The sequence below is a fragment of the Rhinatrema bivittatum genome, chromosome 8 (assembly GCF_901001135.1).
Source record: "Rhinatrema bivittatum chromosome 8, aRhiBiv1.1, whole genome shotgun sequence".
NCBI lineage: Eukaryota > Metazoa > Chordata > Amphibia > Gymnophiona > Rhinatrematidae > Rhinatrema > Rhinatrema bivittatum.
Window position 1 is genome coordinate 186370034 of NC_042622.1, and position 26326 is coordinate 186396359.

General features: G+C 45.6%; 1 protein-coding gene across 2 annotated transcripts in view; it reads right to left on the reverse strand.

Annotated features, from left to right (window-relative positions):
- Positions 1 to 26326, reverse strand: part of UBE2G1 (ubiquitin conjugating enzyme E2 G1) — a 185574-nt gene that overhangs the window by 18491 nt on the left and 140757 nt on the right. For both annotated transcript variants that reach the window (XM_029612570.1, XM_029612571.1), the window contains one exon: positions 24917 to 25095. In XM_029612570.1, coding sequence (XP_029468430.1) covers positions 24917 to 25095 — 179 coding nt within the window. The remainder of the gene's footprint in view (positions 1 to 24916; positions 25096 to 26326) is intronic.

Below are 26326 nucleotides of genomic sequence, written 5' to 3' on the forward strand. Positions count from 1 at the left end.
CGAACAAGGTGCTAATGGGTACAACTGCGGTGTCTTTGGTCAGCAGGGAGACTGCCTGGTTCCAAACAGGGGCCTTAAGTAGGAAGAATTTGGTCTAAACCTGAAAGATATTGTGGAGGACAGAATGGCCAAATGCACTGTCCTGTTAACCATCCTTGTCCAAACAGTAATGGGCAGCAAATGTGTGTAGGGAACACTACGTCACTGCTTGGCAAATGGTGACTGACACCTCCCACAAATGGGCTACTGACGTAGCCAAGGCCCTCAGAGTGAGCTTTGATTCGGCCTCCAAGCTGAAGGCCTGCTTATACACAGCAGAAGGCAATGCAGTCCACCAGCTAATTAGATAGAGTCTGTTTATCCACCAAAACTCCCAGCCTGTTATTGTCGAAAGACACAAAGCTGAGTGAATTGCCTGTAAGCTGCTGTGCGTTCCAAATAGAAAGCCCTTTTGCAATTCAAAGTATGAAGAGGCTATTCCCCCGGGTGGGAATGAGACCTTGGAAAGAAGGTGGGCAAGACAATGGACTGATTGTTGTAAAAGTCAGTCAATCTTAGGCAGGAACTTGGGGTGTGTATGCAAGACCACACGATCATGAAAAAAAAACTTCTTGTATGGCGGGTACGTGACCAAGGCCTGAAGCTCACTGACTGAGCCGAAGTGATCGCCACTAGAAATATAAACTTTCAGGTGTGGAACTTTGGGTCGCAGGAGCATAGAGGCTCGAAGGGAGGACACACGAGTTGTGCTAGGACAACGTTGAGGTCCCAGGACACAACAGGAGACCATAGAGGGGGCTTTAGTTAAATCTGACTTCTCATAAAGTGACCCACTAAAGGATGTTCAGAGATGGAAGTGCCAGCGACACCCCGATGGTACGCACTAACAGCACTGAGATGAACCCTGACTGAGCAGGTCTGAAGCCCAGACTCGGAAAGGTGCCACAAATAGTCCAAAAACTCAGGGAGGGGGCATGTGAATGGATCTAAGCCATGCCCTCACACCAGGTGGAGAACTTTTTCCATTTTCAACTGTAGGACTTCCTGGTGGAGGGCTTTCTAGATATCACCAGCTAGGAGACATTTTCTGAGAGATGCAGGGGCTGAAGGACTAGGCACCCAACATCCACACCGTCAAGGCAAATGCCCTGAGGTTCGGATGGTGCAATGCGCACTGGTTCAAAGTAATCAGATCAGGCGCTGTCCCCAGTCTGAGATCCCTGATTGACTGATCCCGAAAAGGGAACCAGACCTGCCAGGGCCAATAGGGTGCCACAAGTATCATGGTCCCCTGGGTCCTGTTGAAGTTTTAGAAGAGTCTTTGAGAGGAGTGGGAGAGGTGGATACATGTACAGGAGGCCCTTCTTCCAGTGAAGGGAGGTGGTGTCTGAGGCCAGATGACTGTCCCATGCGAACAGGGAGCAAAAGTTGCTCGCCTTGAAGTTGTATGGGGAGGTGAAAAGGTAGACATCTGGGATTCCCCACCAGTGGAAAATTTGGGCTGCCACCGAATTCAGGGACTACTCATGTGGCTGGGGAAAAAAAAAAAAAAAAAGAAGGAGTGGTTTAGATGGTCCGCCAGCACATTCATAGTCCCGGGTAGGTACGTCACCTGCGACATCCCCCGCAACAGGGCCCAAGCCCAGAGCTGCACTACCTGACAGTGGAGGAATGACCCCATGCCTCCCTGTTTGTTGATATACCACATCGCGACTTGGTTGTCTGTCCAAATCAGGACTTCCTTGTGTGACAACCAGTCCCGGAATGCCCAGAGAGCATAACTAATCTCCCAAAGCTCTTGGTAATTTTATCTGGCAGAGAGCTTCCTGAGTAGTCCAATAACCTTGAATGTGGAGGCTGTCCACATGGGATCCCCAGCCCTGAGGAGAGGCACTGGTAGTAAGGACTACCTGGGCTTAGAAGGGGATCCCCTGTTCCAAATTGGAGAGACTTTCCCACCAGGACAGAGATCCTCAGAGGTGGTGTGATGGAGACACAGGCCTCGAGATCCTGGGATGCCTGATGCCATTGGGACCGTAACATCCATTGCGCTATGCACATTCAAAGACGGGCCAGCGGAGTAATGAGGACAGAGGCCATCATGTGACCCAACAAGCGAAACAGAAGATGGGCAATTACATTCAGATTGCTGCGCATGAAAGTCACCAATGAAGCTAGGGCAAGGGCCCAGTCACGTGGTAAGAACACTTTCGCCTGCACTGTGTCCAGCCTGGCTCCTGCCTAGGAGATGGGCAGAGGTGAGATTTTGGGAAGTTGATAACAAAACTCAAGGACAAGGACTGCAGTGTCTGCATCGTCAGGGTTAAAGCATCCATTGCCCCCATGCATGAGTCACATTTGACTAACCAGTAATCTAGATATGGGAAGATATGCACTGCACAGCATCAGATGCGTGGCCACCACTGCCAGGCATTTGGTGAAGACTCGAGGGGCTGAGGCCAAACCAAAAGGCAGCGAGCCTTTCCCTACTATGAAGTGCAGATACTTTCCTGTGCCCGGGTAAGATGGCAATGTGGGCGTAGGCGCCCTTGATCAAGGGAGCAGAGCCAGTCTCCTTTTTGGAGAAGGGAAATCAGAGTGCCCACAGAAACCATCTTGATCTTTTCTCTTGCGAGAAATTTGTTCAATACCCCGAGTATGAGAATGGGTCGCAAACCCCTAGTCCTTTTCAACATAAGGAAATACTGTGAATAGAACCCCCGGCCCTCCTGAGAGCAAGGAACAGGATCTATTACTCCTGCTGTGAGAAGGGTGGATAGTTATGTACTAAGTATGAGCTGCTGTTCGGACAAACCCCATGATGGATATGGGGGAGAGTTCTCTGGAATCCTTCTGAAATTGAGATAGTCCCCCTGACTAACTATAGTGAGGACCCATTGGTCCAACGTGATGGTTCCCCAATGGTGGGCAAACTGAAGAAGCCCGATTCCCACTGGGGGATCCAGCGCCAGAGGTACATCCTGCTGACCTGTGCTCCCTCATTGCCAGTCAAAAATTTCCGGGGCTGTTGGGGAGACAGCTGGGGCCTAGGTGCATGCTGCTGACGGGAACGGCCCCTGGAGCTAGCACAGGGTGTGCGAGTCTGAGAGGCGGGGGGATAATATTTCCATTGACTGTAAAAGGACTTCCTGGAGCTTAGTCGAAGATTTCCTGGCAGAGGAGAGTGGGTCTGAAGCACTAGTGGAGAATTGTTGGGTTTTTTGGTGATCCTTCAACTGAGCTACTGCATCTCTGACTTTATCCCCAAAAAGGTTATCGCCTGTACATGGGAGGTCAGCCAGCTTCTCCTGCACCTCTGGACAGAGGTCGAAAGCCTGTAGCCAGGCCATCCTATGGGTACCAAAACATTGTAGATGGACCTCACTTCATGTTTCCCAGCTTCCAGACTCAACTGGACAATGGCAGAAAGTGACTTCTGTTGCTGCTCGGGGAGGCCTTCTGCAAGCTCCTGGACCTGCTTCCACAGCTTTCAGTTGTACTGGGTCATGTACAACTGGTAGGAGATGCTACAGGCGATTAGCATGGTGCCCTGAAAAATCTTCCTACCCAAAGCATCCAGTTCCCTATGTTCCTGCCCCAGAGGGGCAGAGGCATGGGTGCAGGAGCGTCTGGCCTTTTTGAGAGCAGACTCCACAAATGCAGACTGGTGAGGGAGATGCCGCCTCTCAAACCCAATGCTTGCTGCACCAGGTAGGTGGCATCCACCTTCCAAGTCACTGGAGAGATGGAGATCGGGTGTTCCCACATTCTAAGGAGGAGCTCCTTAAAGATGTCATGAATGGGAACAGCCATTATCTCGTTAGGAGCCTTAACAAATTAGAGTACCTCCAACATCTTATATCGCACATCCTCCTCCGTGAGAAGCTGGAAGGGGATAGCCTCGGCCATGGCCCTAACAAACCCCACAAAGGAGATGTCCTCCGGGGGAGCCCAGTGGCCTTTCCTCCAGTGGGGAAGGCTCTGAAATGAGCTCATCTGAGATTTTGGATAAAGACTGAAGAGTCATCCCCCTACGAGTCATAAGGGCCTTTCTTCCTCACTGAGGCCCTCGCGGGACCTGTGCAGGTGATGCCTGAGGAAATCCCTGGCCCTGGGCTCTGAGGGCCTCAAAGGCACTGCGTGAATCTGTGGTCCTGCCAATAATGGGGGAACTGAGGGCACGGGTAAAAGCTTGGGGAAACTGCAGCGTCGGGGCCACGGCACTGGTCGCATCTTCCTCCTTAGAGGACCCAATGATGGGGATTGCTCCTGATGGAGGCAACAGTGGCCGCTGGGGCACCAAGGGTCCCTTGGGCATAAGTTACGTTGAGAGGATGCCAAGGACATCATCCAGATGCTTGAGCAGGGGTGCCAAAATAGATGGCAGAAGGACCAGTGGCGGAGGTGGCTCAACACTCCGCATAGCTCTGCGGTCCAGCTCCTCCTGAAAGACTGATGAAGCTAGGACAGAGAGGGGGACGAGGCATCTCCGGTGCTTCCTCTGTTCTCCGAGGAGGCATGGTGCCCAGCACCAATGTCAGCGGGGAACGCCTGGGACTCCCGGGTTTATCGGAGGATGGGGCCTCCTTACCACAGGGTCGCTTTGGTGGTGGTGCGGCAGCCACCGGCATCGCACTGGAACCGGAGCAGTGGGTGGATGACAATCTGTGTCTATGCTTACGAGATCTCCCACTGTGCTCGGCCCAGTCTTTCCCTAGGAAGCAGAGGATCCTGATGTGCTGGAAACTGGCGAGATAATGGAGGAAAAATCACCATTCCCTCGATCTGTAGAAGACTTCGCTGGGGGAATGGTGAGGGAGAGTATCTAGCAGCTCCCCTCAACCCCTGGGTGTTGGGGACTCCAACTAGGGTGTTGAAGGAATGGACTTTTTAAAATCAAAAAAAGTTTCTCCATCTTATTGTGATGAGCATGAGAGCTCTTGGGTTTGCATCTGGTCACACAGCTGACACCCTTGGATGTCGTGCGAGGCCCCCAGGCAGAGGATACAAACCTCATACGGATCTGTGATTGACATGGTACGCGGCCACCAACAAAAGCCAGTTGATGCCATGAAAAAAAAAACAACCAGTGCGCGGTCGATGCCTGGGGGGCCACCGAGAAGCGGGAGTCTGGGAATCGCCTGCGAAAAAGGAGGAAAAATGTTTTTACCTACCAGAGAAGCACTGACCGCGAAGGGGAACTAGTCGATGGAACGGGAAAAAAAATTCCCGAAAAGAGCACAAAAAATAGAATGAAGCAGAGCTCTACAAACCACAAGGTAACTACACCATGGAAAAAGACTGAAGGGGAACCTCATGTGGACGTGCAGATAGTGGTATGCTGGGCATGCTCAATGTACTAGTCAAAGCTTCTAGAAACTGGCGGATCCAAGATGGCCACCGGATGAGTAGCTGTGTTCAGAGCGTCCTCGTGTGATTGCAAAATAATCTCTTTTCTTGCGAAATTTTTACCTTGGTTTTGGGAAGGAAGCGCAAGCCGAGGACTCCTTACCCCGCTGAGCCTACGACGAGTGCTTCGAATGGCCCGATGGACGCCCATGTCAAACGCAGCGTCAGAATTGCGGGAGACCAGCAGTTGCAGAGTGGGGGAGGGGAATCAGAGCTCCCCTCTCTGCCTGGCTCCATAATCACCTTTGAGTCCCGCAGAGAGGACTCCACCGCTTAATCCAGCTGCCGAGAGAGAAGCGCCATATCCAGGGGAAGATACTCCGGACCGAAGTGTGCAGGAGATTTTCTCAGCGAGGTCTGGAGTGGTGCCATCGGCAGCATCTAGCCCCGTAGAAGATCTGGGACAAAGCGGTGATGAAAGAGGAGCCTCAGGAGGAGAAGCTTCAGTTGCTGCTGTTTCTTTCTCCACGATAGAAATACCATCTATGGTAAGACCTATTGTCTTTTCTTTTGAGACTTTGTGGGAAGCCATAAATGAGATGAGAACTAATATACTACAACAGTTAACTCCAGTAACTGAACAATTGAGAAGGCATGAAAAGAAATTGAAAGTGTTTGAGAAGTCAAATGTGGAATTAGAACAAACTGCTACTATCGGGACTGAGATAAAAATGATTCAGCAAACACAATCAATGCTCATGAGAGACAATAAAACTATTGTTCAAAAGATAGAAAATTTAGAGAACTATGCAAACAGACAAAATTTAAGATATATAAACTTTCCTCAATTACCAATGAGATCGTCAATGGAAGTTTTTAATAAATATATGTCTGAAATATTGAAAATTTCAGAAGATCAAAGTCAATTGATATTGAAATCATTTTATTTATTGAAGCCTAGAGTAGAGGCAGCAAACCAAGGTGGTGAATTAGAGACTATGGCACCTGTGATTGATCAACCTCTTGATATAACAGCACTTTTGGAAACATCAGATACAGAAATGGCTATTCCGGCAACATTGATAGTGACTTTTGCCTCAGACAGGGATAGCTGTTAAGATTGAGTATAAAGCATAGGAATGAAAGATTTCTTGGTCTTTTTGTCAGAGCCTTCCCTGACCTGTCTTGTGAGACACAGAGGAGGAGGAAAATATTCCTACTTTTGAGACCTCAGGTTTTACTAATTGGGGCAAGATATTTCCTTAAATTTCCATGCAAATGCGTGGTAAAATATTTACAAAATACTTATGTCTTTTTTGATCCACCCCAGTTAACTCAATTCTTAGTGGGCAAGACTCCAGTAGTAACAGAAGAAGTACCTCGTGAAGAGGCCCCTAGTCCCTCATAAGTAGTGTGCTGTAATCATCTGGATATTTCTTGAAATTGTTAAGTACTATTTTTTTTCCTTTAGGTTTGGTAAAGATCCACCTCTCCCTTTGTGGATCTCAAGAAGAGAAACTATAAAAGGTTTTTTCTTTGACTAATTGTCAGATGATATTGTGTAAAAAAACAGTATCTGTATTGATTACAAGGTATTCTCTTCTTTCTGTACAAGATTTGTTCTTGAAATAATTGTAAAATTGCATAAATATAAAATAAAAAAAAAAAAGCTTCTAGAAACTGACAAAAGTCTTCCGTGCCGGGCTCCATCTGATGTCACACATCTGTGAGGACTAACATCCTGTTTGATCTAGGAGTATCACAGTAACCTTTAATGAACTTGCCACAGTAGGCAGTTTCAAACCAAAATCATATTTACTAAAAGATTATTCCAACTTCTAATAAAATTAAGTTGCTTAGTTGGCAAGGATTTTCTCCAGAGCACACGATGATCAGTACACAAGTGGGTGATGTCATCTGACAGTGCTGAAGCGGAGCATTTCCCTAGAGAAAGCTGGAAAAGCCTAGCCAGCTTTTCCTGGTATGCATGGACTTCCGATCCCAGTAATGATTGCACAGGACCCCCCCTTAGCCCTTTACCCATATGGACAATACTGGATGCATTACTCCCCCTCTGAAAGTGCGATTTTTATTCCTGAACAGGCTTCCTCGGTTGATTGTTTTTTGGTCCTTCAACATCTTGAAAAACCTTCTGGCACTTAAATTTATTTCCCTTTATCAATGTAGATGTGTGGCTTTAAGATTCTTTCCTCAGTGAGGCCTAGGACAGTGATCTTGATCAGACTTTTACATTATCCCCCCTCCCCCCAGCTTTCTAGAAAATGCCCTGCATCAGTGACAATGAATGTTGCCATCCACTTGCACAGTGAATTTATACACCTTGTTAGGTTATACTTTGATACTGCCATCCTTGAAATAAGTTCAAACTCAAGGTGGTTGAGCAATTGCGATCAAGAAAAACTATTCATAGGTCATTTTAATTGTTTATATTCATATTTACTGGAAGAAAACTAACTTTTTCATCAATACAAACTGAGCATAACATTTTTAAAATATTTTTTTATAAACTTTTCTTTATTGTTACAAGTATTGTCTTGTAGTAACCATACAAAAAAAGAAAAAAGAAAGTAAATCCATTGAGAGAGTTAACAGCAAAAAAAAAAAAGGGGAGGAGAGGAGGAGGAAGTAAAACATTTTAAAAAACCTCAGAGAGCTTGTTCTTGTCAGCTTCCAAATTAATCAGCTGGAACATGAAAACATGAGAACATGCCATACTGAGTCAGACCAAGTGTCCATCACATCCAGCATCCTGTTTCCAACAGAGGCCAAACCAGGCCACAAGAACCTGGCAATTACACAAAAACTAAGTCTATTCCATGTTACTGTTGCTAGTAATAGCAGTGGCTATTTTCTAAGTCAACTTAATTAATAGCAGGTAATGGACTTCTCCTCCAAGAACTTATCCAATCCTTTTTTAAACACAGCTATACTAACTGCACTAACCACATCCTCTGGCAACAAATTCCAGAGTCGTGCGTTGAGTGAAAAAGAACTTTCTCTGATTAGTTTTAAATGTGCCCCATGCTAACTTCATAGAGTGCCCCCTAGTCCTTTTATTATCCGAAAGAGTGAATAACCAATTCACATTTACCCGTTTTAGACCTCTCATGATTTTAAACAACTCTATCATATCCCCCTTCAGCCATCTCTTCTCCAAGCTGAAAAGTCCTAACCTCTTTAGTCTTTCCTCATAGGGGAACTGTTCCATTCCCTTTATCATTTTGGTCGCCCTTCTCTGTACCTTCTCCATCGCCCTACTCCATCTTCTATGAAACAGAGGACCTCTTTCCATCTAAGAAAAAATCCTCAGTTGTTCCGGATCAAAGAAAATATAATCCATGTTACCAAATCTAACCAAACATTTGCAAGGATACTTGAGAAAAAAGCTCCCTCATATGGCAAGTGTCTTGGCGTAAAGCAAGAAAGATTCTGGCAATCAAGAAAAGTCAGAAAAAAATTCAAAACTTTGAGTCATTAACAACTCCTTAGCCTTCTGGGAAAAAAAAACAAAAAAACACACACACACACACAATATACCAAGGTCACCCCATGTTCAAAGGCGAAAGGAAATGAGCAAAGTAACTCTTTGAAAATGACTTTATAGGTGTAGCCATACCAGACTGAAAGCACTTGAGATTGCTGATCAAAGAATGGAGAAATTACTTACCCGATAATTTCATTTTCCTTAGTGTAGTCAGATAGGCTCAGGACCAGTGTGTTATGCTCACCTGCTAGCAGAAGACTGAGGAAGCTGACATCACAGTATATATACTCCTGCGATGAACCCAGCCTGCCAGCATTCTCTTTATACTGTGGACAGACTAGCAAAACACTTTATTAAAAACAGGCAACCATAACTATACTCAACCAACAAAAAGCACTGAACTCAAGTAAAAACGTAGGTACCCCAATCTAGGGACTGGATGAACACTTACCAGTAATCCCTTGGGACCCAGAGCCCCACAGGAGGACTGTTGAGACAAAGTATTCAGCAGCCAAGGGTGGGAAGCTGAGTCCATTTGTCTACACTAAGGAAAACAAAATTATCAGGTAAGTAATTTCTCCATTTCCTAGCGGGTAGACAGATTGACTCAGGACCAGCAGGATGTACCAAAGCTACTCGTGAACAGGGGTGGGAGGCTGCTCACAGTCCAATTAATACTGCACGTGCAGAGGCTGCATCCTCCCAGGCCTGCACATCAGAAGGTAAAACCGGAAAAAAGTATGCAAGGATGACTGTTGCAGCTTGGTAGATATTGACAGGAGAATTTAACCTTCGCCCATGACACTGCCTGAGCCTTAGTGGAATGAGCCCTAACCTGAGTAGGCTACAGCTTTTCTGCATTCACATACACGGCCTTAATCCATACTCCTTAATCCAGCGAGCTATTGTTGCCTGCAAAGCTGGTTCACCCTGCTTCCTTCCACAATGGAGGATGAACAGGTGGATCCATCTTCTGGAACAGTTCAGAAACCTGCAGATACTAAACAAGTCTCTTAACATCTAAAGGGACGCAGGAGGCGATACTCCTCCACATCCCTGACAGACCATATCAGGATGAGAAAATAAGGAATCACCAATCACCAGGCCTCTGAAATAGGCAAAAGCCACAACCTGTATCTTCAAGGAATTAAAGGCCAATCCTTTATTCAACCCATCCTTCCAAAAATCCAGAATGATCAGGATCTTAACTGAATGAGGAAGAATACCTTGCTTCTCACACCAAGCCTCAAATATTCTCCAAACCCACACATAGGGGTAGATTTTTAAAGTTATGCGCGGGCGTAAGTTTGTTCGTGCAACCCGGCGCGAACAAATCTATGCCCGATTTTATAATACGCGCACGCTTCCACGCGCATGTTATAAAATCCAGGGATGGTGCGCAGGGGGGTGCACAATTATGCAACCTGCGCGCGCCGAGCCAAGCAGCCTGCCTCCATTCCCTCCGAGGCCGCTCCGAAATCAGAGCGGCCTCGGAGGGAACTTTTTTTCCACCCCCCCCAGCCCTAACTAAATCCCCCCCCCCCCCCACACACCTTTGTTAAGAAAGTTACGCTTGCTTGAGGCAGGCGTAACTTGCGCGCGCGCCGGGCACCATTCCCCGGCCCGAGGGCTGGTTCGGAGGCCTTGGCCACGTCCTCGGAACGCCCCTGGGCCGGCACCATGCCCAGGACCCCGCCCCCGGAATGCCCCCGAATGCCGCGCCGCCCGACACGCCCCCAAGCAAAGCCCCAGGGCTTTGCGTGTGCTGGCAGCCTATGCAGCATAGGCGCGCAAGTCCCCTGCACGCAGGGCTTTTAAAATCTGCCCCATAGCTAAGAAAGTGGAGAACTGAGCACGGAGTAAGGTGGCAATTACTGCATAAGAATATCCATGACCTGATGAGCAGGTAGGCAGCAGGCTTACCGTGCTCCCAGCTCCCCCGCCATGTCTCCCGGGCATACATCGTGCAACGTAGCAGCCCTAACCGATCCAGGGTCACTCCAGACTACCCTAGATCTGTTTGTCACAAGTGCGACCCCGAGATGGCAGCTAAGCCACAGCGAAAAGAAAAAGTGAGTCGGTGCCCGGATGCCAAGACGGCTGCTGGACCTCAGAGTCCGGGCGCGCCGACTGTCAAGCCCAATTTAGTCGGGGAAGTGACTCAGGCAGTTGTAAAGGCCTTAGAACCGCGATTCTCCGACCTTGCTAACAAAATTACCCTGGAGAACGAAACGCTGCAGGAGATAAAAAAAATCAGGTCGCAGAAACGCAGCAACGGCTTGCCGACGTAGAAACGGAGACACAGCACATGTTACAGAAACAGGACAGTCTGCAAAAAAAAAAAAAAAAAAAAGTTACTACCCTGGAAGAAAAAAAGTTGAGGATCTTGAAAATAGATCCAGGAGGAACAACTTAAGGTTAGTAGGGATTCCAGAAGCAATACTGGACAGAGAGCTAGCAAAGCTCTTGGAAACCTGGTTGCTACAAGAGCCAGGCTTGGCTGAGTTGGCGGGTAATGTGACTGTAGAAAGAGCACACAGATTGGGGATCAGGAAATTGGAGGCCACCAAGCCCAGGGTAGTAATTGCCCGCTTTCTGAATTTTTGCCATAAAAAACAGCCATAATGCAAGCATACCGCCGTTGTACACATCTGGCTTACGAAGGCAGCAAAATAATGATTTTTCAAGATTATTCAGCTGAGGTATCAGCTAAACACAAGGAATTATCTCCCATTTGTGCGGATCTTTCCAAACAAACTGAAATTCACACTTCAATTTCCCGCCAGGTTGCGTATGGAATATAATGGGACTTGATTCTGTTGAAGCTGTGAAACAGTTTATACACGAGAAGCTGGACTCAAGATATCTCATTGTCCAGTGGGGGAGCCGGTAGGGTTTAATCAGGTGGTCCCATACCTCCCTTCTATGGAGGATACCAGTGGGTTACTGGAGATATGTTGGGGACAAAGAGGGGGGGGGGGGGGGGGAGGCATATCGTCATTTCTAGATAGGATACTATGTCATTTGATCCCAAGTCACAATCTGGAGACAAACACAGGCGCAGACAGGCAGTGCCCCTAGGCTGGGGGGGGGGGTATGCCTTGGCATTACAAATTGTAGATGCTTGATGTTGTGCATTAATCACTTATACGACTGAATATGGCTGAAAAGCTGCGTTATGTATCTTGGAATGTGGCTGGACTTAACTCACCAGTGAAACGGGCAAAAGTGTTCCAATCGCTACGAAGGCATGAGGCAAACATAGCGTTTTTGCAGGAGACGCACATAACGGTGGCAGAAAGCCAAAAATTGGCCAGAGACTGGGTGGCTCAAGTGTATTATTCCCCAGCGTCACACAAGGAAGCCAGTGTAGCGACACTGATCAGTAAAAATACTGTCTTCAAAGGGGCCCAGACCATCTCCGATAAGAGGCGCTATGTCTTGGTAGTGGGGAAATTATTTGGAGTGGAAGTCACATTGTGTAGTGTATACGCACCAAATTCCTATCAGCATAGTTTTTTTTATGACATTAACCCAAATCATCACTCTTCATTCTCAGGGCCTGCTGTTTCTGGCTGGGGACTTTAATCAAGTGAGGACCCAGAGCTTGATAGGTCAAACCCTGGACCTAGACAGAGGTTTAGTATGTGCAAGGGAATCCCGTATCTATGTCAGCAATTACACTTAGTGGACCCCTGGAGAATTCTGCACCCTGAATTGAGAGATTACACACATATAGCACGGGCCCACATTTCTATGTCCCGACTGGGTTATATACTTGTTTCCCCACAGGGCTTCAATAAGATCGGGATGGCGGAGATTGAGCCAATGGAGTGCTCCAATCATGCAATGATATGGGCAGATGTGAGTTTAGGGGGGGGATGGTGGGGGGGGGGACGGACGACAACAACAAAAACAGGACCAGCCACTGTGGCGCTTCCCGGCTCACTTGTCAGAGGATAAAGGCTTCCAAACCTATATTCAGGACAAACGGAAAGAATATGTCCACCATAACTCGCAACATCAAGATAACCCCACACGATGAGAGGGGAAACAACAGCATATGTCCTTAAGACAGAAAAAGATGGCTAGCAAGCAGATTATAGACTTGGGGCTGGCAGTTCAAAAAGCAAATCGAAGGCTAATAGCACAACCTACTGCCAAATCTAAACAGGAGCACAGGGATCTGCTGTACACTTTAAACTGTTACATCCACCATAGAACACAGCATGATCTACTCTGTCGTTCATATCAACTATATCGATTTGGTAACAAACAGGCCTATCCTGTAGTGCGGCCGCGTTTACCCTGCTCCTAAGCCGCTTTTTACTCACGTTCCAGCCGCGTTAGCCCTTCCTGCGATCCCGAATCCCCTTTAATATACTCCTACCGTGTCCTAAATTCCTCGGGCAACCCCTTCCGCCCGCGGCATGTAAATTGCATGCAAACGAGCGAATTAGCTCGATATTGCATGCAAACAAGCGAATTAGCTATTCCCTAGCATCCTGTAACCCGCGCCCCGACTATCGCTAGTTTTCCCTGCCGTTTTGTCGCGCGTTTAACCTGCAAACTTACCGCCTACCCTGACCCCTGCGGTAGAGGCAGGGGTAAGGGTAGATGACAAGCTTTCCCCCAGCCCCCGCTCACCTGCCCCGGCCGCGATCATGGGTGCCGGTCTCCGTGGCAGCCCCAGTCCTCTCCCCTGCTCCCGAAGCCAAAAAAAAAAGCGAAAAAAACATTGCAGCCCCCCTCCGATGTCCGGACTGGGGCTGCCACGGAGACTGCAACGGCAAAGCGACTTTTCGTTTTGTTTTTTTTGCTTCGCCGCTTTTCGCGCCCTGCTCCGAGAGGAGGGGGGAGACACTGACAGCGGCGAAGACAGCGGCGAAGCAAAAAAAAACCAAAAGCAATTTTGGTTTTTTTTCAAAAGTGACTTACTTTTGGGATCTTGACAGATCCCAAAAGTAAGTCGCTTTTGGACGCCTGCCAACTTACTTTTCTGAAGCCATCATCAGGAACACATGCGATCGTAGCTCCTCCCGACGAAGATGGCCGCCTGCACGGGGGGAAGCGTACAATTGGCCGCTCAAGACGTGACGTGACATTTGAAATGACAGATACCAGCGTGGCGTGAAGCCTTAGGCCCGCGCACCCAGGATACTGTATAGGCGCTCTATCCAGTAAAATGGGTTGCGCGGGACTAAGGCATTACGGACGCGGTTTACATTTACATATAATTAGTGTTCAGGATAGAGCGGTAGGTGAGCTGCACTGTGCGGGCGGTAACCGCGGGTGCCATAGGCACTAACGCAGCTCTTCCTACCGCTCGGTACTGGATAGGCCTGTACATGGGTAACCTTTTAGTGAACCAGGTCAGGGCACACAGAGGAATGGCCTTTATTGCGGCCCTTAAAGATACCTAAGGAAATAGGCATACATCAGGTCCCAAAATATGTGAACTCTTCTGGAAATTTTATGAAGTTTTATTTAAAGCAGAGTCACACCCACAAGCGTCCACAGAGGAAGCTAGGTTTTTTTTAGCAATATCTCCCTCCCTCAGCTGATGCAAGAATAGTTACACACCCTGAACACGCCCATCACCAACCAAGAAATTTGGGAAGGGATTGAAGCTAGTCAGTCCCATAAGGCTGCTGGTCCAGATGGTCTAAATGCTGACGTCTATAAATTATTAAAAGTCGAAGTGGGAGACCCCTTACGGAACTTTTTCTACAATTATTTTAAATGGGTTCCCTAAAGAAGCCACCACCGCTTACATTACAGTCCTCCCAAAGAGTGGTAAAGATCCACTCAGTCCCGCTTCATACAGACCTATCTCCCTTTTGAACTACGATGTGAAATTGTTTGCTAGGATACTGGCCACGAGGATTAGTGGAGTATTGCCGCAGTTAATGTCAGATAGCCAAGTAGGGTTTGTAAAAAGCAGGAAAGCTAGTCGACATACTCAGCCTTTGGATGGCAATGATGCATTGCCAAACCCAGAATCTCCTGGCCTTAGCTGTGGGATTTGATGCTGAAAAAGCATTTGACCGGGTGGCCTGGGATTACCTCTTTTCAGTATTAAAGAAATATGGGTTTCAAGGGAGTATATTGCAAAGTATCTCACAGCTTTATCAACATCCACAGTCCATACTGTAACCAATGGATTGATATCTGCTCCCTTTGAGCTTCATAGGGAAGTCAGGCAGGGATGCCCATTATCTCCGCTACTCTACATCCTTTCATTAGATCCCTTATTTCGGGCCATAGATGCACACCCAGACATAGCAGGTTTCCAGGTGGGGAATTCTCAATTCAAAATTGCAGCATTTGCTGATGATGTGCTGGTTTTTGTATTTCATTACTCAAGGTGTTAGATCTACAGGCGCAATTTGGACAATTCTCCTGTTTAAAAATAAACAGATAAATCGGAAGCAATAGATGTTACTGGTCAGGTCCACAAGAATTGGCTGGGGGAGTTTCCATTAAAATGGGTAACCTCAGAAATGAAATACTTGGGCATTCATATCCCCCTAGATATATGTCATCTGTATGAGGTTAATATCAATCCTTTACTCATCAAGACTCAACAGAAATTAAAGGACTGGGCGAACTTACCTATCTCTATCCGGGAGAATACAATTATTTAAAATGATTGAATTGCCAAAATGGTTGTATGTTATGCACATGCTACCCCTCTGGATTCGAAAGCATCAGATCACCGAACTATATAAGGCACTGCGGGGATTTCTCTGGCGAAATAAAAAAGCGAGAATAAGCCTGGTGACACTGATGAGACCTCTTCAAGAAGGGGGCTTGGTTTGCCCTGATAACCATTTATATAACGTAACCAATCTGAAGTGCCATATTAGAGACTGGGTCGGAGACACGCATACCTTCATACCGGCTGACCTATTGTGAGACTGGTCTAAGCCTTTGGAGATTGGCAACCTACTAGTAGCTCCGAGATCAGAGATGCAGCTCCAACACTGCTCTCTACATTAATGGTGGGGGTGGAAGGAAATAGAACCAAAAGGTTACTAAGAGCCAAGAGTAACATAAGTATGAGAAAAAAAAAAAAGTACGAAACTTGCTGGGCAGACTGGATGGGCTGTTTGGTCTTCTTCTGCCATCATTTCTATGTTTCTATGTATGCCAACACTTCAGTCACAGGCCCAGTGTTTCTTCCTGATCAAAAGTTTTCTATTGGCAAATTCATGTAATCCTAATGCAATGGCTCAGCAAAGAAAGCCCGTCTTTCATACAATGGCGACTACAACTTCATAAGTTGGTTATCTATGAGCAACTATCGGCAAAAACCTCAGCTTCCGCAAAGATACGAGAGGTTTCTGGACATTTGGAATGCATATTTACTATCTCTCCAGGAGCAGGCTAGAAGCAAAATTTTGGACCTTTCGAACTGAAACTTGGGACTTGCAGCCACGGACTAAGAACACTTGTACTTCATGCTGGGACTAGTATCATGCCAGTTTCGACATCATTATCATAGGAAGACAGCCTAACTTGACAACATGGATTTTCAGGAACAGTTGGGGGGGGGGGGGGGGGGGGGGGAAGAGAGGGCAAACGGAGGATCATACAGAAGACTCCTTGAAAAGCTCAGGAAGTCTTGCCTAACAAATCTGCTTCATTTTTTTGAAGGAGTTAATAAACATGTGGATAAAGGTGAACCGGTAGATGTAGTGTATTTGGATTTTCAGAAGGCGTTTGACAAAGTCCCTCATGAGAGGCTTCTACGAAAACTAAAAAGTCATGGGATAGGAGGCGATGTCCTTTCGTGGATTACAAGCTGGTTAAAAGACAGGAAAACAGAGAGTAGGATTAAATGGTCAATTTTCTCAGTGGAAAAGGGTAAACAGTGGAGTGCCTCAGGGATCTGTACTTGGACCGGTGCTTATATATATATATATATATATATATATATATATATATATATATATATATATATATATATAAATGATCTGGAAAGGAATACGATGAGTGAGGTTATCAAATTTGCAGATGATACAAAATTATTCAGAGTAGTTAAAATCACAAGCAGACTGTGATACATTGCAGGAGGACCTTGCAAGACTTGAAGATTGGGCATCCAAATGGCAGATGAAATTTAATGTGGACAAGTGCAAGGTGTTGCATATAGGGAAAAATAACCCTTGCTGTAGTTACACGATGTTTAGCTCCTAATATGGAACCTTCACCTAGGAAAAAGATCTAGGCATCATAGTGGATAATACTTTAAAATCGTCAGCTCAGTGTGCTGCAGCAGTCAAAAAAGCAAATAGAATGTTAGGAATTATTAGGAAGGGAATGGCTAATAGAACGGAAAATGTCATAATGCCTCTATATCACTCCATGGTGAGACCACACCTTGAATACTGTGTACAATTCTGGTCGCCGCATCTCAAAAAAGATATAGTTGCGATGGAGCAGGTACAGAGAAGGGCAACCAAAATGATAAAGGGGATGGAACAGCTTCCCTATGAGGAAAGGCTGAAGAGGTTAGGGCTGTTCAGCTTGGAGAAGAGACGGCTGAGGGGGGATATGATAGAGGTCTTTAAGATCATGAGAGGTCTTGAACGAGTAGATGTGACTCGGTTATTTTCACTTTCGAATAATAGAAGGACTAGGGGGCATTCCATGAAGTTAGCAAGTAGCACATTTAAGACTAAATCGGAGAAAATTCTTTCACTCAACGCACAATAAAGCTCTGGAATTTGTTGCCAGAGGATGTGGTTAGTGCAGTTAGTGTAGCTGGGTTCAAAAAAGGTTTGGATAAGTTCTTGGAGGAGAAGTCCATTAATGGCTATTAATCAATTTTACTTAGGGAACAGCCACTGCTATTAATTGCATCAGTAGCATGGGATCTTCTTAGTGTTTGGGTAATTGCCAGGTTCTTGTGGCCTGGTTTTGGCCTCTGTTGGAAACAGGATGCTGGGCTTGATGGACCCAGCATGGCAATTTCTTATGTTCTTATGTAACATTATGTGCAGGTCACATACATGCAAGTACGGGCCTCAGGGTTTTCTATGTACTAGTTTATAGGTATTATTGGATTGTGTATTGATCTTATTACATTTTCACTGTTCTTATGTTTATTACAGAAAAACTCAATAAATAAATGTTAAAAAAAAATGAATATCCATGCTTCAACAGGCGAGCCCACTCAAGGGCCAAACCGTAAGCCGGATCAGAGTCGGATCCTCATGAAGAACTAGTCCCTGCTGCAACAGATCCATGTGTGGCGAACGATGAAAGGGGGGGGGGGGGGGAAATCTCCTCCAGGAGTCTTCAGAGATCTGCATACCATGGCTGCCTGGGCCAATCTGGTGCCACTAGGAGTACCAGCCCCCTGTGGCCTTCGATCTTGCAAATTACCCTGCCCAACAAGGGCCACAGAGGAAAGGTATAAAGCAACTTGTCTTCCGGCCAGACCTGTACGAGAGCATCTATGCCCAGGGACCACTGATCTCTCTTGTGACTGAAGAATCAAGGAACCTTCACATAGCAAGAAGTCACTAGCAGGTCTAGGAACAGAAGGCCCCAGTGATCCACTACTGGTTGAAATGTCTCAGCTGACAACACCCATTCTTCCAAGTCCAGATTCCCTCTGCTGAGAGTCTGCTCTTGTCTTTTCCTGCAATATTTATTTATTTATTTCACACTTTTCTTATACCGACCTTCATGGTAATAACCATATCAAATCGGTTTACATAGAACGGGGAAAGAAACTTTAACAATAAACAATCATTTAACAAAAGGAGCAAAGTTACAATCAACAAGGTGGATAAACTTGGAGGCATAGGTAACCGGAAAAAAAAAGAGTAGGAGGCGGCAAATAACCAAGAACATAACAAGATTAGAAATTAGGAGATTATAAATTTTGGATACTCAGAGGTTCATAATTCCATAGTTCGTGAAGAGTGGCTGAGGCTCTGGTGGTACAACGTTTGGTCTCTGTTGAAACCAAGAGACGTAGTAAGTCACATGGCTCAGGATGGAGGCCACAATCTGTAGATGTCCTTCCACCCAATGGTCTATTTCCTGCAACACTTGCTGGCTCTTGGTTCCTCCCTGGCAATTTATGTAGGCCATAGTCAGACATCACGTGGACCGCTTGACCCTGCAGCTGAACTGCAAGCATGCCAACCAGATAGCCCAGGCTTCCAGGCGATTGATGTTCCAGAGGGACTCTTTGGCATTCCAATGCTCTTGGGCCATCAGCACTTGACAGTGAGCTCAACCCTGGAGACTCGCATCTGTTGAGAGTACCAACCAGGTCAGGGAGGACAAGGAAACTCCTTTTCTCAGATGAGCCTCCTACAACCACCACTGGAGGCGAGAGAAGATTTCCATCAATATGTGGAGCCGAACCAAATAGTCCTAAGACTGCGGGTTCCAACGAAACAACAGTGAGCGCTGAAGAGGACGCAGATGCGCCCTCGCCCATGGCACCACTTCCAGGGTTGCCACCATCAAGCCGAGCAGCTGTAGATAGGACCACACTGTCGGGTGTATATAGTGTGCACCAACTGATATACTGAATACGAAGTTCTGGCAGGAAAACTTTCCCCAGATATTCTGACTGAGATGGCTGAAGACTCCTCTTGACCAGGTTCACCACCCAACCAAACTCCTACAACAAGGAGATCACAGGCGGCTCTCTTCCTGAGACTTGGCTCGAATCAGCCAGTCGTCCAAGTATGGGTGCACCAGGATCCCTTTTCTTCTCAATGCCGCCGCTACTACCACCATAACCTTGTAAAACGTTTTGGGGATGATGGTTAGACCAAAAGGCAGTGCTTGAAACTGATAATGGTGCCCGAACACCGCAAAATGCAGAAAACGGTTCCAAATGGATGGAAATATGAAGTAGGCCTGTGACAGATCTAGGAAGGTTAGAAATTCTGACTGCACAGCCATTACCACAGTGCGCACATTTTCCATGCGAAAATGAGATACTCTTAAATGATGCTTGACACTTGAGATCTAGAATGGGATGAAAGGAACCCTCCTTCTTGGGCACAACAAAATAAATGGAATATTGCCCCATACTTTGAGATGTGGGCACAGGAAACACAGCCCTCAGCCTGAGGAGCCTTAGAAGCATCAACTCCACTGCCTGCTTAGTCTGTAGGGAGTGGCAAGGAGACACCATGAACATGCCCAGAGGAATACTGCAACATTCCAGCACATATCCTATCACCTCAGATGTTATCTTGACCCACTTCTGATAGGGGGTGCCTCTTATCTTGTTTCCGAAGGTGGGTTGGCAAACTTTATTTGGTAAGCTCAGGAAGACCCAATCACCTGAGCTTTCTCCTCTTGGGCTGTCTGGGTCAAAAGAACTGAGACCTACCTCTGTAAGGACAAAATCACTGGGAACCCTGGAGATGACCCCCTCGCAAAAAGGGGCACTACACTTGCTTCTTATCCTCAGGCAGCCAAGGAAATGGTGATTCGCCCTACTTACTGGCCAGTTTCTCCAACTTGCTCCCAAACAAGGGCAAGCCTTTAAATGCATTTTCGTAAGATTAGCTTTGGAGGCTGTGTCAGCTGACTAATTTTGCAACCATAGTTGACGCCTGTCTGCCACCACCAAAGCCACTCCTCTGGCCGAGGTATGGACCAAATTGCAGCCTGTACCCGCTAAAAAGGTGGCAGCGGGTTCCATCACCGCTCTGAAAGTCATTCCAGCATCATCAACTTCTTGAGAAAGAAGCAGACAAGATTGTGACACAAGGATGCAACTGGAAGCTATCTGCAAAGTCATCACCACTGCCTCAAAGGCTTGCTTAAGGATAGCCTCAATCTCCTATCATGCACATCCATCAAGAACACTCCTCTCTCCATGGGAATAGTCGTCTGCTTAGAGAAAGCAAAGACCAGCGCATCCACTTTGGGAAAATGCAAACACTCTCTCACAGCAGGATCCAGGGGGTACAGGCCTTCCAATATCCTATCCCCTTTGAAATTTGCCTCTGGGGTATCCCATTCAAAATCCATTAATTCCTGAATGGTGTCCATATCAGGGAAAAAAAAAGAAGCTTTATGCAGGGAAATCAAAATAGGATTCTTCTTCTGCTCAGAGAAGGAATCCATACCCGGATGACCCAGCCTCTTCAAAGTCTGGGAAATCAGGCCCAGCAGTTCATCTCTATGAAAGAACAGTAACATGTCTGATACGGTTCCAGCTCCAGAGGAATTTCTCCATCTTCAAGGGAATCTGGATCTGCCTCATCAGTGCCATCTGGGCTCCTGTCGGGAATCCCCGCAAACAGAGGCATGCCCCGGAGCTTAGCCATAGGATTGGAAGAGGGAGGGGCCACCGGCTGAGGGTCCGACTGACAGGATTGGGTGAAGCTGAGGACTGCACCTGAAGAAAGGCTTTGGGTAATTGCCAGGTTCTTGTGGCCTGGTTTTGGCCTCTGTTGAAAACAGGATGCTGGGCTTGATGGACCCTTGGTCTGACCCAGCATGGCAATTTCTTATGTTCATATAAATCCTGAAAAAAATCCACCCAAGAAAGAGTAGCTGAATCCAGTCCATACCCAGAAGGAACAGGAGCGGGGCCCACTGAACTATCATCGCCAGCAGAGAAGCCAATCAAGGGAGTACCAAGGAATGGCATACCTCCAGTGTCGAAACCAAACCATCATCAGGATGGGAGGATCCAGGCTTAGCGAGGTCCGTGGAAGATAACTCTCCCTGCATATCTAAAATTTATAAGCACAACTATAAAGGACTGCTACTATAAATTACATGTATTAAAAAAACTAAGACCTCTTGTCCATCTGAATGACTTTAGAACCGTTCAGGCAGTAATCTTTTTGAAAACAGATTATTGCAATACTGTATTTTTAGGTCTCCCAGCATCTACAATAAGACCCCTTCAACTATTGCAAAACATTGCCAGAGTGCTTATCAATACTCAGAAAAATGACCACATAACTCCAATATTGAAAGATCTTCACTGGCTCCCAATATCACACAGGATTCTCTTTAAAAGTCCAACATTAATCCATAAAACACTATATAATGAAAACGTAGAATGACTCAGTGCCTCCCTTCATTTCCAGACCCCACAAAGAATCACTCGCTCAGCCAGCAATGGGACCTTACCAATACCTTCACCAAAATTAGCACATCTCACATCCATGAGAGATCAGACGCTATCTCTAGCAGACCCCCACATATAGAACTCCATACCGCAAGAACTGAGACTAGAGCCTAAGTCTCGTATTTTTTTTAAAAAGTTAAAGACCTGGCTGTTCCAGCAAGCCTACACATATCCACTCGCACTCCTCTCAGCTTCGTATATTGATTTCTAAGCCTTAAAGCAGAGCCTCCTTTATATAGCTTAAATTTTATCTACTTTCATTTAATCTCACTTTTATAATTTTTATTGTATTGTTAATTAACTGCCTTTTAATATTTTTGATGTAACATTAACTTTTTTATAATTTGTTTTATATACTTTATTGTAAACCGATATGATGTTCCAACGAACGTCGGTATAGAAAAGCAAACAAACAGTGCTGACACGTTAGACAGGTCAGGCTGAGAAGCCTGAACATGACAGGCAAAAGAAAAAAAGGCGCTTAGGTTTCTTGTTCACTGGCACCATCAGTGCAAGGCGACTGTGAATGTGTCCAAATGGCTCTCACTCAAAAAATTATGCACACAAAAATTAGGAGTCTCAAAAGTAAGCGCTGCAAAACACACGCACAACTTGTGCACCAAAGCTTGAATGAACCACTATGCTTAAAACTTGTGCATGCAAAGGCGTGCCCAAAATTGAGCCAACAATGCATGTGTAGAGCCAAAACACTGCACATAGATATCCTGCAGAGGGCAGCAAAGCACATAGGCCACCACACTGTGCCCAGGCAAAAGGCCTAACTTCAGGGCCTAGCCCACCAGGGCTGCTCAGTTCCCCTTACCCCTCCACAGAAGCAGGTATGGACATCGGAATGGCGCACTAAGCATGGAGACCGGAGGAAATCCTATAAACCCCTCTGTTTAAGGTAAAAAATCCCCTTTAAAAAAAAAAAAAAAAGAAACCACTTACCTGAGCTCAGCCCTTACCAGCTGACTACAGAGATGGTCTCCGCATGCGTGGGGAGAGGGCATCTGCCATCACCGCCACACTCAACCTGCTGCACCCACTGCCTTTAAGCTGTACAATCAGCTAAGTCCACGCTGGTATACCCAGCTACCTGACCAAGACACACATTTGAGGGACCATGGAAATCACCTTATTTTATTTAAATTTATTTATATACCAACATTCGAATTGACATATCACATCGGTTTACATTCAGGTACTGTAGGTATCACCTCAGGAATTCTCAACTGGGGGAAGGACCATCTGGTATCACCACAGGAGAGCAGGGCTTTTCCTTAATTTAAAATTCTCCTTCCTAAATCTGAAGCAATCCCCACACGGAGATGCACGTCCACCATCTGCTGGAGACAGAATACTGGCAGGCTGGCGTCACTGCAGGAATATATGTACTGTGACGTCAGCTTGTCCCATCTTCATCTGCTGGCAGGGGAGCATAACCCACTGGTCCTGAGTCCATCTGTCTACATGCTAGGAAAACAGTTTTACTCCCAAATAGGAAAATATAATTTGTTAGAGGGAAAACACAAACATCAAAATTAATACTTGGGAAAAATATTGCTTGAGCAAATCTCAAGTAAAAACCACCAGAACAAGATAAAAATCTAAATTCTTAACTTCAAACGCCAAGAATAATTCTCCAGGATTTCTACTTTCCTGTGTAATAAACTCTCATGATGGTTTCCACTGCTTATCAAATCTATTTAACTTTAATAAATGAGCCTGAATATTATTGGCAAGAGGCTATAGAACTATTTGTGTTCACCAGGTCAGATCAGAGGGTCAAGCATCACTACTGGGACTCTCTAAACTTGCAGGGAGGCACCACATCCAAAAAAACAAGAACCTGCTCTAAAGAGATAGTAACCATTGCATTCACCTCCTGGACTGTGCCCATCCAGCAACTCCAAAGCCCAAGGAGCAGCATCCACGCCATCCTCTCTCTGCACAGCCAAAGTCTCAACGCCATCACTTGCAGTAGGCAGGAGCTATCCTCTGGGCATGGTGGACCTTGGCACTCCAGGGATAAAGCGACAGATTTGAGCCCAGACTGCCCCAGCTGTTCCCCACTGCAGTCTCCCCCACCGTGCCAGTCTGTGTCCCAAAAAACGTAGCGAGAGTCTTCTGAGCCATAAGAAAAAGGGATGGAGGTGGTTACAGAGTGAAAAACCCCTACTGTCGCTTTCTGCTTCAGAGCCATGAATAAGATAATGCATAGACACTATTGTGGGCTCTGATATACTGGGGAATCATACTACATAAAATTTGATAGTATTTACAGAGACTTTCAAACAAACATCTTAAATGTTTGATTTCAGTTTTAGTAACTTCCAACCACATTACTTTTGTACCACGCAAATTGTAAAAAATTTACAAAATAAATTGGAATTAAGTCATCTATTACTATCCCACTGCCAAGTAAATGACTAACCTAAATAACTATTTCAGCGATTGTCTCAATGACAGATAAGGAAAAAAGGATTCAGATAAGTGACCCTGCCCAACAATCCTCTACTCCCCCATTGATTTGTGTCACTCCTTACAGGCAAGGATCAGGGTATCCAACCTAACTTGGGTCTCAAAGGGGTAGGGATTACAGATCAATGCTTGTACTTATATTTCAAAGCTAAACGGTTGCTTTGCAATATAGACCCTGTTAAATATGGCTTACTGACTGTTCAGAATGTGTGAAAACACAGCGTGAACATCCATTATTGGTTACGATACTGCTAAAACGTGCGCTAGCGATAAATCAGTTTGATAGCTGCATTATATTCTATGGCAAATTCTGTAATCACATTTCATAATTTTTTTTACTGCAATACCATGCTTCAGCATATCCAATTGAAAAAGAACCTAGCTGAGTCAACATTTGCTTAAAGAATGAAAAGAAAATCCTTCAATAGCAAGAGCTATCTTACCGCTGCATCGACGTTCGCAGGCGAGTCTCCGTTAGGATCTGCCAGCATAGAAATGACGCTGATCATTATGGTTTCCACTGTGTGAATGGGGAGCCAGCGCTCTTCAGGTTTTTCATAGCCATACTTATCCTCCCCGGGCTCATGAAGAATAGAAATACATACATCTCCATTCTTGTCAACTACAAAGACAAAGAAACAGCACCTGTTAGCTTTACTTCATGTTCTTACAAAAACGTTTAAATGTTTTTCCCACTGCCAGAATCTGTTACAGAAAGTGAGGAATCCATACAAGTGCAGACTTTACAGACAGCATTGCTTTCTATGGTCTAAATACTTGTATCTTGCACTCTGAGCTAAACTGTGCTCATGGCCAATGCTGGTGGCAGTGCTTATAGGAAACCATGCATCTATTAGACACACAGTAACATGTTAACAGTTGAATTAGCACAGGTTTAGAACCTGAATGGCAGTGCCAACTGGCAAGGCTTCAACCATAGCGACTAACATATAAGAAAAGTGATCCTGAAAGGGATGGAAGACATGTAGAGTCAACCGAATACAAAATAGTCTCAATGTTACCGACTGAACACCCTCAAAATGATTTTAATTCACCTAACACATGCAGCAACATAAAAATCTGACTCCTAAAACTGGGAGATAATTTAGAAGGAGCAGGACTGGACTGAAATGCTGTATCTGGAGTTATCAGCAGTGTTATCCTAACAAATATCTCAAAAGGGGCAACTCAGCTATAGGCTTTTATACTCCGAACCAGAGGTTACCTATGAAATTTACTATAAAATAAAAACTCCCCATATACAGCTGAGTGTGACCACAATGAAAGCAAACTATAAAACCACTGCACTTTCTACATTAATTTAAACATTGCTGTTTTAACAGATTTTCTACTCACAAAAGGAATTAAAGGTGACAAATCAGTTGTAACAACTGAGCTGCTGAAAGATTTGGGAAAATTGAACCGATTACAAGATAAATATTGTGCTTGCCAACTGCCATATTAGTACACTGACCTTTATTTCTGTATGTCCCAAATAACTTGTAGGCAACTCCTTCAAACTGGACCAACTTAATATAGAAAGTGATAACGATAGCAGATAAGGAAGTCAAGGCCCTTCTAATCTGATCAAATTAATTCCTGTTGCACTGCCTAAGTCCCACTTGATCTATCTTCCCCTTCACAAGTAATATATTTATGACTAGCTTTTGAGAGTCATCACCTATGACTTGTTAGTTGACCTCTTTCTAACTGTTACAGGACAAAACTGGGACAGCTCTACAAAGGAATGTAAAGATGGTATTTTAAATCAAATACCTCATTTGTACTTGCTGTTGTGATTACACTATAGATGCAAATATTTTATACATTTTTGAAATTCTCAAATTGGGGAG